The sequence below is a fragment of the Tupaia chinensis genome, unplaced genomic scaffold (assembly GCF_000334495.1).
Source record: "Tupaia chinensis unplaced genomic scaffold, TupChi_1.0 Scaffold000395_1, whole genome shotgun sequence".
NCBI lineage: Eukaryota > Metazoa > Chordata > Mammalia > Scandentia > Tupaiidae > Tupaia > Tupaia belangeri.
This window is the reverse complement of record NW_006159897.1, coordinates 2,317,402-2,331,465: the sequence shown is the minus strand read 5'-3', so window position 1 is coordinate 2,331,465 and position 14,064 is coordinate 2,317,402. Positions and strand designations below refer to the sequence as shown.

At 36.9% G+C, this 14,064-nt stretch overlaps 1 protein-coding gene and 1 long non-coding RNA gene across 5 annotated transcripts in view; both read left to right on the top strand.

Annotated features, from left to right (window-relative positions):
* Positions 1 to 2,860, top strand: part of LOC114008814 (uncharacterized) — a 13,439-nt gene extending 10,579 nt beyond the window's left edge. The window contains exon 2 of the long non-coding RNA XR_003550314.1: positions 1,963 to 2,860. This is a non-coding gene — a long non-coding RNA (uncharacterized LOC114008814). The remainder of the gene's footprint in view (positions 1 to 1,962) is intronic.
* The window catches only part of USP15 (ubiquitin specific peptidase 15), a 152,410-nt gene that overhangs the window by 32,701 nt on the left and 105,645 nt on the right, over positions 1 to 14,064 (top strand). For all 4 annotated transcript variants that reach the window (XM_006154147.3, XM_014590038.2, XM_006154146.3 and 1 more), the window contains exon 2: positions 11,922 to 12,049. In XM_006154147.3, coding sequence (XP_006154209.1) covers positions 11,922 to 12,049 — 128 coding nt within the window. The remainder of the gene's footprint in view (positions 1 to 11,921; positions 12,050 to 14,064) is intronic.

The following is a 14,064-nucleotide window of genomic DNA, read 5'->3' as shown; positions in this document are numbered from 1 at the left end:
CCAGAGTTTCCGCAGTGTTTTCCAGGAGCGGCTTTATAGTTTGAGGTCTTAAATTTAGATCCTTGATCCACCTTGACTTGATTTTTGTCAAAGGAGAGAGGTAGGGGTTCAGATTCGTCTTTCTGCAAGTGGAAGTCCAATTTTTCCAGCACCACTTGCTGAAGAGGCTTTCATTTTCCCACTGCTATTTACTAAGCATTTCATATGTATTTGATCATCTTAGTAATTTTGTGAAGTATTCCTAGTGACCTTCATAAAATAAAAATCACATCTCTTCCCCTTTTTTTGGAGAGGTTTTCGCTATAGGGCGCCTGCGCTCGCCAGACAGAGACAGACATAGAGACAGAAAGCGAGAAATCACCCCCCAGGGGGGATGGTCACGCCACAATCCCTTCTCCTCCATTCTCCTCTCGGGATCTTGGGCACGCACGCACACGCGCCTGGCGTGAGTTTTAAGCCACCGGGTCCGGGACGCGAACCGCGGTCTACTACGTGGGAGTCCAGCGACATAGCCATTATGCTAACTGCTGGTTCCCACATCTCTTCTCTATTAAAAATCTTTCAGTGATTTCCAGTACATTTGGCATAAAATCCCTATCATTGCTTTTATAATAAAATCTGGCCTCAGTCTACCTTTCTAAGCTTACCTAGCATTTCTCTCCTCCTTGTCGTAAACTTCAACTTTTTTAGTCAATTTCTCCAATAGTCCTTCTGGCTCTAGCAAATGCTGTTACTTCATTTTAGGTAGCTTTTCTTCTTATTCTTCCTAGAGTAACTCCTCTTCATGTACTAAAATGTTACCTTTTCAGAGATTGTTCTTTAATCTAAATAAGGCTCCCACTGTATGCTTTGATAGCTCCCTGTATTTTTTCTTTATAACAGTTAGCCACATTATTTTACTATATATATTTTGATTACTTACTTTCTCCTCCACTGGACTCTGAATTCTATGAATTTAGAAACCCTGGCTATTTGGCTAACCACCTTGTTTATATGGAATAGCACATATATAGTGGACCTCCAATATTTTTTGAGTGAATGAATTCTCATTTATAAGGTAAACAGTCTAAGGATTTCATTGCTTAGTAACTTCTCTAAGTACTTCATATCAAGTAGATCAGAAACAGAATTGTGCTGTGGAACTTCTTTCTATAATAAATTTATTATAATTCATATCTTGCTCAAGTCTGGTTTTATGAGGTAGAAAATGTATGAGCAAAAATAATCACAGAAACAAACTGAGAATGGATGTGAAAAAAAATCATCCATAATTTAGTGTTTACCATAATTCTAGAGAACCTCTTAAGAGAAAGATAGTGTTTACAAATGTGTATGATCTCAATTGATGTGAAAATATGACCCTACTGTAGTCATAGTATGTACAATCAAGTTTTTTTCTCCTAAGTTCCTAATCACACAAAGATTTAACATTTACTAGAGATGCCCCACTTGAAAAACCCAAGCTTCATTCTCCCAGTAGGAAAAATGGTTATAAATTGTTAGAATTTTTTTAAAATAAGTATTTCAATTCTTACTTACAGCTTGATAATAATATTATATCCTCACCTTAGGAACTCTCCCTGTGTCATAAAAGGAATATGGTATTTGATTATACTAAGCATCTGTTACATCTTTAGGTCTTTGTTAAATAAAGGGATTTAAAATAAAGTTTAACTTACTGAAAAAAACATTCAGTTTTAGGGTCTGAAAACCGGAGTGGTAGGTCTTGCATACTTAGTATTGTCTGATCTTAGAGAGTCAAGTAACTTTTTCAAATTTTGGTTTTCTCTTCCTTTTATAACAAGAAATAAACAAAAAAGGTTGCCCTAATGATAAACTAATGTGAAAACACTTTGTACAAAAACCTTATATAAACATAAAACATTTATATTGTTATGCAGATGTTATTTTAATTTAAAAAGGATATCATATTTGTGGTTTTTCACATTTCTGTTGCTGCAGAGTGGAGAACAAATTGGAAGCAAAACTTGAAGCAAAGAGACACAGGCAGCTGTTAATCTGTCACTAAAAAGGTGGAGAGGTTAGCTCTGTGGTGCAGCAGTAAAGTGTTGCTCAAAAGCAGCTGGAATCCCACGTGGTGACCACAGTTTGAATCCCCAGCCCTTGTCAACCTGAAACATCCCAGGCATTTGCATGAGGGGCCTGGATCAGATGGACTGGAGGACTGAAGGAAGGGAGCTATGGCATTACCAGACCCCATGGAGAGTGCTCATCTTCTCATCTTTCTCTTTTGTCATCCCCTCACTCTCGTGTACATATACTCTAACATAAATAAAGAATAACAATAAGAATGTTTAATGATGGAAAATGGTGGTACAAAACCAAGGTGCTTTTCTGAGATGAAGAAGAGAGGTACAGACTCATAAATATTGTGAAAGTTGGGGCCCGCATGTGGCGTGATAGCTAAAACATTGTGTAATAGAGTTGGACATAAGGTTGAGGCTTCTAACTTCCTCGTAAAGTATATCAGCTAGTTTGTCTGTTCAACCTGATGGGTTATATACTTGGAGAGCCTGGCAGAGATGTGAAATAATTATTGGGAACAGAGAAGCTATGCTGTAGACAGGTTGGAGGATTGCAGGTCATTTTGAAGGATCTGAGAAATGGAAGACCATAGATCTTCAAACTCCATGAGATTTTTCTTTAGTAAATTTGAGCCCAGACAGAATTGACATTCTTCTAAAAATGCTTTCATATTGAAGATTAGTCTGTTAAAAATAGTGAGTAATAATCTAGTATGAGACCACTCTTATAAAATTCTTTGTAATCTACTGAAATGGGAAAATTATAGTAATTAACCCAGAGGCTTCAATCATAAATAAAGTGACCTTTGAAATCATACATTGGTACATTTACTTTGTAACTTTTTATATGGGAACACAATCAGATGTCTCCATCTTCTATAGAAATATTTCACCTTTGGTCTCATCTATAAAGTTCTCATCCTTTGTACAAGAAATTTATTCTTTCACAAAGCAATTAATTACTTCTCTGTTCTTTGGTGTATTCTTGGTGTTGCATATTAGTATTTAGATTAATTTTAAATGATTGCTTATCTGCAGTCTATTGGTACTAAAATTTTAACACCTACAAATAGTAAATATGTCAGTTTTAGGGGTTTTTTTTATTTGCTTATATTATCTTCCAAGATATCAGAAACAATTAACTTTACTTGGTGTTTTTTCTTTCTTATAAGATATTACCCCACTTTGATTTTTCTGGTTTATTTGCTGGTTGCTCTACTTACCAAAAGGAAAACTGAGCAGCATTCCATTGTATGTGTGTGTGTGTGTATGCCACATTTTCTGTATCCATTTATAAATGAATGGACATTTAGGTGTTTCCCCCCCAGCTTGGCTAGTTTGAATAATGCTGCAGCAAACATATATTTCTTCAAGATCCAATTTCAGTTCTTTTGGACACATACCCAGAAGTGGGATTGCTGGCTCATATGGAGTCTTATTTTTAATTTTTTGAGGAACTTCCCTACTGTTTTTCATAACTAATGTACCTACAATTTTACATTTTCAACAAGAGTGTACACTTTCTCTACATCCTCACCAATACTTGTTGTTCTTTTCTTTTTCAGTAATTGCTGAAAAATTGTTTTGATTTGCCTGATATGTACAATGTACAAGTGATAGATTGTACGTAACACCAAGTTTTCATAGCAAATATTGGAGTAGAACTGAATGCCTAGTTGAAGTAGAGCCGTAATTTTCTTTTTTCCATATGCATGATCAGTTGTCGTACTTTTTGTAGAATAGTCCATTTTTCCCTGCTGGTTTGTGAAGGTGTTTTTGACATGTTTCCTTATATACAAGGGAACTTCAAAATATTTATGGAAAAATGTATTTAAAATATGAGCTTATTTTGGTGCAGGCATATTTTGAAATCCATGCATAGTTTTTCCACAATGCACATTATCCATGAACTTTTTGAAGGCCCCTTGTGTTAGAGTCTGGTTCTTATTTTTTTAATGATATTTCATTGGTATTTTTGCTTCTCTCTATCCAGTATCACATTCTCTTCATTACAAATCTGGCACTTTACAACCTCAGGCAAGTTAATTTCTTGTCTGTTTATTTCACCTTTGAAATTATGATAACAGTAGATACCTCTTTGGGTAATTAAAGGAGTAAATTAAAGTGCTTACAATTGTGCGTGTAACTCAAGAATAAAATGCAAACATTGGTAATTTTGTCATTAGAAGTAATTTCTATAACTTAATAAAAAAATCTTGGTACTGGGGCTGGCAAGTGGCCTGGTGGTTAAGGTGTTGGACTCCTACTTGTCCAAGAACAGTTCAAGTCCTGGACCTAGCAGCTTGCTTTCTCATTTTCCCTTTCTCTCTCTCTCTGGTCAAATTTTTAAAATAGTAATAAATAAAATTAAATAAATCTTTTTAAAAAAATCTTAGTACTAAGATTACCATCTTGATTTTTCTCTTCCAAACTGTGTAGGAGGAGATACAGAGGAACAGAGAGAGGCTTAGGAAAGGATTCCCTGAGAAAGGACACTTTGGCTAATAAATGAAAGAGTACAGGAATTACCTAGATATCTTAGTCCACTTGGGCTCCTCTAGCACAGTACCAGTAAATGGCTTAAACTCAACAGAAGTTTATTTCTCACAGTTCTGGAGGCTGGGAAGATTTGCTGCCAGATTTGGTATTGGAGAGGTCCACTTTTCTGTCCATAGAAGGCACATTCCAGCTGTTTCCTTATGTAGTAGAAATGGACAGGGTGTCTCTCTGGGATCTCTTTTGTTTTATCTGCTTTATTAATGATAGAGTGCATGTATACACACATAAGAGAGAGAGAGAGAGAGAGAGAGAGAGGAGAGAGGAGAGAGGAGCATCCTTCATATGGTCCAGTCACACAGCAGTCCTCTTCCAGTACTCCCAGCCTTCTTGGATCTTTTTATTTATTTATTTTTTTGAGAGGTTTTTGCTATAGAGTGTGTGCACTCGCCAGAAAGACAGAGAGAGAAAGAAAAACAATAAGCAAGAAATCACCCACCCACCCCCCCCAGGGGGAATGGCCACGCCGCAGTCCCTTCTGCTCCATTCTCTTGGGAGCACGCACACGCGCCCAGCGTGAGTTTAAGCCACCGGGTTCAGGACTTGAACCATGGTCTACTATATGGGAGTCCAGCGACATAGCCATTACTCCAACTGCTGGTCCCAGCCTCTTGGATCTTGAGCACTCAGATGTGTGCTCAGTGTGCTTCAGGCTGACCAGGCGGGGATTTGAACTGTGGTCACGCTGTTGAATCCAGCATTTCAGAGCTGCATGTTACCACTGCACCATTGAGCTAGTCCGTGGGGACTCTTTTTCAAAGGTACAAATCCCAGTAATGAGGACTCTGTCATTATGACCTAATCATTTCCCAGAGACAGTCATCTTCTAATATCATTGGCTGGATTTTAGTTGGTGGTGGTGGTGGTGGTTTTTTTTGTTTGTTTGTTTGTTTTTTAATGCCAAAGAATGGGACCAGCAGATGGCAAAATGGTTATATCACTGGGACTCAGAGTCTTGAAACTCAAACCAGTGCCCCAAAATCCTGAGAGGAGAATGGAGGAGAAGAGTTTGCAGCATGACCACCCCCCCGAGGAGGTGATTTCTTCCTTGCTTTCTCTCTGTCTCTCCTGTGAGCACATGCACACTATAGCAAAAATCTCTCAAAAAATTTTTAAAAGTCAGAAGGTACATGTGCTTCAGAGAGAAAGAAAGCACTCTTAAGTGGGGTATGGTCGTGCCTCAGTCCTTTTCCCTCCATTTCTTGATACCATCAGAATTTCGAACACACATGTACATGTGCCTGCATGTTTTCCAAGCCACTGAGGGAGAGATTCAAGCTGCCACTGACTGGTAGGATCTGGCTTCCTATGTACATTGCTTAACCCCTTGCTGATGTGGTGGGCCTGGGGTTAAGATTTTAATATAGGGGAGGGGTTATAAACATTCAGATCTTAGTACTTCATGTTAAGAGGAGGAGGAGTATATTCTAGGCAGAAGAAACCATCAGACAAAAATGGCATCTTGAGGAACTAAAGATGGCTCTCGTAGCTAGATCTCAGCATAAGAAAAATGATACTAAGACTAGAGAGGTAGATAGGGCACATCATATAAGATCTTTCAGGCAATGTTAAGGATTTTAGACTAAATGGTAAAATCATAGTTGTAACTGTAAAAATGTATATTTTATGACTTTTTTTTTTAAGGTATAAAAATCATGGGGTATTGGACCATCAGATGGCCTAGTGGACTCCCATGTAGTCTACCACAGTTTGAGTCCTGGACCTGGTGGCTTAAACTCACTCCAGGCACGTGTGCGTGTGTGCCTGCCCATGATCCCAAGAGGAGAATGGAAGAGAAGAGATTGCAGCGTGGCCATCCCTCCTTGGGGGTGATTTCTCACATTCTGTCTCTCGGTTTGTCTGTCTCTTTCTGGCAAGCACACATACCCTATAGCAAAAACCTCCCCCCCAAAATTAAAAATCATGGAGTATTAATCTTCATAAATGGTTATATTCATTTATAAAAGAAACTCAGAAGTTTAAATTGGGGCCTTCAGGACTCTAATAGTATACCAAAGATTAAGAGTATTGCTGAGAATGTATAAATTCAATTATTCGCTCACTTATTTGTAATTTTCATGAACTATTGACTCTGTTCTGGGTTTTTATCAGTTCACATTGAAGAATATTGGAATTTTGGGAGATTTTATAGATATAGAGGTAAAGTTGTTTTTTATTTCATTGCCAGAGAGTACACATGCTCACCAGAGAAATGAGGATGGAGAGACATCCCTCAGTGGGATATGGTCACACCACAATCTCTTCTCTATTTCTCTGTTGTGATTTTGAGCACTCACACACATGCACCCAGCATGTTTTTCAAGTTTCTGGGGCCAGGATTTGAACCGTGGTCAGCCGTGCGGAATCCAGCCCCCTTAACCACTTGACCACAAGGCCAGCCTAGAGTAATTTTTATGGTGCAACAAAGCTATGTAAGTATGTTGAAACGAAATATTTTTGGATTTTTGGCTTCTTCATCTATTCTTATCTTTCTTGGGTATGCCTAACTAAAGTATGCCTTATTTCAGAAATAAATACTCCTATGTTTTCTACTTCCGTAATGTTTTATTACCACAAAATTCTATAAGATATAAGTTGCCTTTAATAGAGATATGTCCTTTTTAAATTGAAGGCAGTATTAAAAGCAATTAGGTATCATCAAATGGGAAGGTCTCTCATCATAATAGTGATAGTATTGTTATATAGAAAGTAGTCCCCCAAGATCTAGGAAAGAAAAGCGATCTAGAAATGTTGTGATAGTAGATGAATACTACCAAGCACAACTTCCATGTAACCTTAAAGGATTCATTAAGCACTTTGGGGAGATCTCATATTTTAAGAGTATCTTGATGCCAGCACATGGCATGGTGGTTGAAGCGCTAGACTCCCACATGGTCAACCGTGGTTCAAGTCCTAGACCTGGTGGCTTGAGATTCTTGCTTGGTGCATGTGCATGTGTGCCCAGTCCTGAGAGGAGAATGGAGGAAAGGTCATTACAGCATGGTCATCCTCTCTGGGTGGTGATTTCTTGCACTCTGTCTCTCCACTGAGCACAAGCACCCTATAATGGAAATCTCTCAACAACAAAAAAGAACATCTCTAATTAAAAATAAAATTTTAATACTATTCTGCTAGTAATTTTTAAGGTAAGTTTTACAAATGATATTTGTCATTCTAGTATTAATGTTACCTTAAGTCCGTATTTCTATTTTAATGTATATGCACCTATTTAAGAAAACTGATTGAGGATTCTATATTTCCATTTTAAAGGCAAAAGCCAGTAAGTATTTGAGAAAATTAAAAGGAGTCAAAATCCATCCTCCCAAATTATATCAGATTCCAACTACTCATACAAGTACTACTAAATCATTAAGGAGCAAATACTCTCTGTCCTTATAAACTACTCTTTTTGAGAGTTCCCTAATTTTGTTCAGCAGAGTAAGAAGAAAAATCTTGGTAAATACAGAAAATTTTCATCATATTCAGCACTTAACCATGATAGCCTGAACAGATGTTGAATAGACAAGAACTTCTCTGAATTAATAAACATTGTTTATCAAAAGCCTGTAGTAAATTATCTTACCTAATGATGAAACTTTAGATTTTCTCACTAAAATTGGGACAAAAATGTTTACTATTTCTTCACTTATATTAATTTAGAAGTCCTAGTCAATGATTAGAGAGGGAAGATAGGAATAGAACTAGAAAGGAAAAAGGAAAACATTATTTGCAAAGCTATATATATGTATATGTAGAACAACTTTAGAGAATCTACAACCAAATAAAACTATCAATAGTAAGGGTTCAGGAGGCTGGTGAATATAAGATTAATTTAAAAATTAATCATTTCTGTGTATCAACTGTAAAGAGTTACAAAATGTAATGGATTAGAAAAATGTAAAATTTATATAGCACAAAAGGGTGAGATTCCCAGGAATGAGTCTGATAAGATAAGATCTTTAGGTGAAAAAATTATAAAATTTATTGAAGGGGCTGGGTGATGGCACTGCAATAAAGCAATGCTCAGCCGGGCTAACCCCCATAGGAAGATTCTGGGTTTGTATCCAGAGAGCCTGCAGAACACACCAGGCATGCACATGCCCAAGATCCACTCTGGCTGAAGCTGGAAATAGGTTATGGCATGAAGACCCTTTTAGGGATACCTGTTTGTATCCTTGCCTCCCTTTTTCTCCCTGTCTCCCCCTTCCTCTCTCTCTCTCTCTCAGTCATGGAAGAAAGAATAAATTATAGAAAGATATTAGATGGTACAATATATGCACTGTCTATAGACTCAATATTGTAAAGATAGCTCCCTCCAAAATAATTTGTAAGTTTAATGTAATTCCAGTCCAAATCTTTTTTTTTTCTTTTGTTTTTTGGAGAGGTTTTTGCTATAGGGCGCATGCGCTCGCCAGACAGACAGAGAGAGACAGAGAGACAGAGAGACAGAAAGCGAGAAATCACCTCCCGGGGGGATGCCCCTGCCGCAATCCCTTCTCCTCCATTCTCCTCTCAGGATCATGGGCACGCACGCACATGCGCCCAGCGTGAGTTTAAGCCACCAGATCTGGGACTCAAACCGCGGTCGACTACATGGGAGTCCAGCGACATAGCCATTAGGCTAACTGCTGGTCATTCCTGTCAAAATCTTAATATGTTATTTTATGAAACCATAAACTGATTCTAAAATTTCTTTGAAAAACCAAATGGTCAAAAATAGCTAAGGCAATTTGCAAGAACAATAGGCTGCGAGATCTTGACTTAAAATATATCAAGATTTGTGGCCAAACGGTAACATGGTGGTAAAACCCAGTCCCCTGAAAGGTAGTCTTTAGTGGGAAGGTTCACAGTTAAAGAGACCTTTCTGAATATGCAGGGCATGTGTTTGCCCATGATCCAGGGCTGGCTGAAAGCTGGGGTGGATATCGCAATATCAGGACTTTGTTGGAGGGTGCTGTCTCTCTCCTGCCCTCCCTCCCTCTCTCTCTCACACACACATTAGTGTCACTCTTAGTCATGGAAGAAATAAATAAACTTTTTTAAAAATCAAAATTAAAGTAATGGATTATGAAATTGACACAATGACAGACATAGATTAGTAGGGGAAATATCTTAATATAACATGTTTGCAAAGAGCAAATCAAATGTCTGAATATCTTGCTTAAATTGTAAGAAAGGGAAAGTAAAAAAATTTTAGTGCTTGATAATCAAATAAATATAATTTTCTTTATCAGTTTCGCATAATTAAAGTCATTGCTAGTCTAGTCTTTTTATTTTTAAAAACTGGCTTTTTTTGAAGACTTGGTCCTTCAATTCTTTTCTCAGAGATCTTAAATTTCACAGTGCGGGGGCTTTCAATTGCATAACCCTGACAGTGGGTTTAGAGTACTGGTACATAGTTAATTCTGCATATCCACTTTTATGTAATTAAATTGCTTATGAATATTCTTTAAGAATTATGATGTTTTGTTAGGTTGATGCCATTGCGTAAGCTTTTCAGACACAACTATGGGTTTTTATTCCTATAATGCTATGTATGGTAATGACAAGCATTAGTCTGATCTACACCTTTTTTTATCTCTATGATTACATATATGAGTTTTAAACATCTCATTAACTTTTACTTGTTATTTTGTTTGTATTTCAACTGGTTAAATATGGGGAAAGTGTTTCTGTAAAACATTTAAAATAATTATGAACCGATGGCAAAGCAGTATTTCATAGTGAATACATGGTAGTCAGAATAAATTTGCAAAGTATTTTTGGTTTCTGGCAAAATTTTTTATGCCTCCCTTACTAGCAAACACTTACTTTACTTTTCTGACACTGGCCATCTGATGAGAGGCTGATACTGAGTAGTTGGAAATATAAATAGAATTTCAGTAATACTTATGGTACTTGGTGCGTTATACTTTTGAAATCCTTCCGAAATCAATCCTGCTTTCCTCAGCAGATTTTACTACTATGTGTAGAGTAGTTTTAGATAATTTTTTTATTGGTAAAGAAGCTTATTTTTTTTTCTTTAAGTTTTTGCCACGGGGTGTGTGTGTTCACAGGAGTGAGACAGAGAAAGACAGTGAGAAGGGGAAGTGAGAAATCACCTTCATTTTCCTCCTGGGATTCTGAGCATGCATGCACATGTGCCAGGTATGAATTTCAAGCCTCCAGATATGGGACTCGAACCATTGTTAGCCATGTGGCCACTAGTTCCAAGGCTTGATTATTTTTAAGTGTTTTAGTTTTATTATAATTGTTATCAGCCTTGTAAACTCTTAATAATCAGCTTTCCTTTACCTCTAGGAAGATAATAGTAAAATATATAAAATTAACATACTATTTAAAGTTCTTGTAAAAGAACTATTTTTTACATTTCTATTTTACTACAGTGCATTTAAATTTTGCTTTGTTCATTCTTGTGATTATTTGAATTCTTGTCCATTTGACAAATATTTTCTTAAATACCTATGTTTTTAAATTTTTATGTCAATACTGGTTCTCAAATAGTAAAAATATTTATAGAACAATAGAAATAATGCTTATTGGGGGCCAGCAGTTGGCATAATGGCTATGTCGCTGGACTCCCATGTAGTCAACCGTGGTTCGAATCCCGGACCCGGTAGCTTAAACTCACGCCGGGCACATGTGCATGCGTGCCCAAGATCCCGAGAGAAGAATGGAGGAGAAGGGTTTGTGGCATGGCCAGCCCCCCCCCCGGGGGGGGGCAATTTCTTGCTTTCTGTCTCTGTCTTTCTGGCGAGTGCACACTATAGCAAAATCCTCTCGAAAAGAAAGAAAGAAAGAGAGAGAGAGAGAGAGAGAGAGAGAGAGAGACAAAGAAAGAAGGAAAGGAAAGGAAAGGAAAGGAAAGGAAAGGAAAGGAAAGGAAAGGAAAGGCAAGGCAAGGAGGAAGGAAGGAAGGAATTGAAGCAATGTATTTTTCTTCCAAATTCTAAGTGGAATTATTCTCAAGAATCCTTTGAAGGAGGCATGTACTTCTTTTTTTTTTTTAAGGTTTATTTGTTTCTCTCTTGGGGGGTAGGAGCACTCCCAGCAGGATTTTCACATGAGATTTACCTGCAGCCTTAGCCAGCCTGGATCATAGACATGTATGTGTACACCTGGAATGTCCAGGGAGACCTCAGTATGCAAATCCAAGATATGGATTTTGGATTTGTGGGTTCAGTATTACAAAGCGTTTCATTTCCACTGCGCCACCTGGCCATTTACATTAATATAAAATGAAATAACGAAGATAGAAAGCTCTCTTTCTATTCCTGTATTTCCAGGTATTTTCCTTAACCAATTTCTTTTCTCTTCTAGGTACCTAGTTGATAGTCGCTGGTTCAAACAGTGGAAAAAATATGTTGGCTTTGACAGTTGGGACAAATACCAAATGGGAGATCAAAATGTATATCCTGGACCCATTGATAACTCTGGACTTCTCAAAGGTCATTACTCTCTTCCTTCAATCAAGTTGTAAATGTCTTAAATTTCCATATGTATATGTCAATGAATGTACTACATGAAAAAGGAATGAAATAAGCTGATAAGTTAGAAGTTTTTTGTATTATAGATTTGACTTGATAAACTCAGATAATTCTAATAGATATTCTGTATTATGACAAAGTTTGTTTTTTATTTGTGATATATTAGGATTTATTATTGTTTAAACCTTTATGTGAGGGATGAAAATTAGAAAGCACTGTTATTATGAGGAGATGCTGTATCACGTAGTGTTTTTCCTAATAGACATGACTTTTTTTTTCAAAGAGGCTTTTACCTTAGTGTGCATGTGTTCACTAGAGAGAGAGACAGACAGACAGACATAGTCAAGAGAAAGTGAGAAATCATCCCCCAGGGGGGATAACTACATCAGAATCCCTTCTCCTCCATTCTCCTTCTGGGATCTTGGGTACACACTCACACACACGAGAGCCTGGTGTTATTATCAAGCTGCTGCCTCGGGGACTCAAACTGTGGTCAGCCATATGTGAGTTCATTGATATAACCACTACACAATCTGCTAGTCCCAAGACATGACATTTTCTTAAAATTTAGCAACACCGATAAATATTTAGATTCTTAAATTAACATTCTATAACTTTCATGATTTGCCAGCTCTTCTATACTCTTAATTACATTTTAAGGGACTAAAACATAAGTATTAGAATTTTAGTTTCTGGTAAAGAAGATGCATAGGTTAATGAAGAAATCAAAAGGGAAGTTAGAAACTAAATGAAAATAAAGACAGAAACTTCAAATTTATAGAAGACAGCTAAAATAGTATATAGAGGTAGAATTTATAGCACTGAACCCTTGTGAAGAAAAGAAAGGTCTCAAAGCAGTGACCTTGATTTCCAACTTTTGAAAGTATGAAATTAAGAACAAATTAAAACTAAAGTGAGCAGTGGAAAGGAAATAATAAATATCAGGACACAAATTAAATAGAAAACAAAATAGAGAAAACCATTACAACCAAAAGCTTCGTTTGTGAAGGTCAACAAAAGCAATGTGTCCATATTAACTCATCACAGAAAAAGGTAATTGTCAATATCAGGAACAAGGCAGATTATCAATACAGAACCTACAAATATTTTGAGGGCATATTAGGAAGTTTATGTCTTTTATTCAACAAATTAGATAAAAATATATATATTCCTTGATAGATGCAAATAAAAACTCATTTCAGAAGGGTAGATAGCCTGAAAAATTGAATTTTTAGTTTAAAATTTTTCCATAATTAATTCCATACTCAGATGACACTACTAATATCAAATATTTAAGGGAAAAATAATAGTAATTCCACAAAAACTCTTCCAAAAATTAATAAGGACTACTTCCCAACTCATCTTGTGAAATCATTACCTTGGTCCCATAATTTGACAGATATATCTCAAAGAAAAAACTAGACTAATATCTCTCATAAACATAGATAAAAAAATTCTTAACAAAATTTTAGCAAATCGGGGAACCAGCAGTTAGCGTAATGGCTATGTCGCTGGACTCCCACGTAGTCGACCACGGTTTGCGTCCCGGACCCGGTGGCTTAAAACTCACGCCGGGCGCATGTGCGTGCGTGCCCAAGATCCCGAGAGGAGAATGGAGGAGAAGGGATTGCGGCGTGACCATCCCCCCTGGGGGGTGATTTCTCACTTTCTGTTTCTGTGTCTCTCTCTGGCAAGCGCATGTGCCCTATAGCAAAAACCTCTCCAAAAAAAAAAAAAAAAGTTTACCAAATCAAGTCCAATGATAAGATTTTATTTGTATGTATGGATACACACACAAATATATAAAATACAAGTATATATTTTAAAAAGTAGTATTTCAAGTTAGATAAAAAAGTAAAATAGAAGAAAGCTTCCTCAACCTTATAGTTGGCATCCGTAAGAAACTTATAGGTGACCAGCTCAAGGGTGGAAGACTGCTTCTCCTAAGATGAAGGAAAACGGAGAGAATATCCACT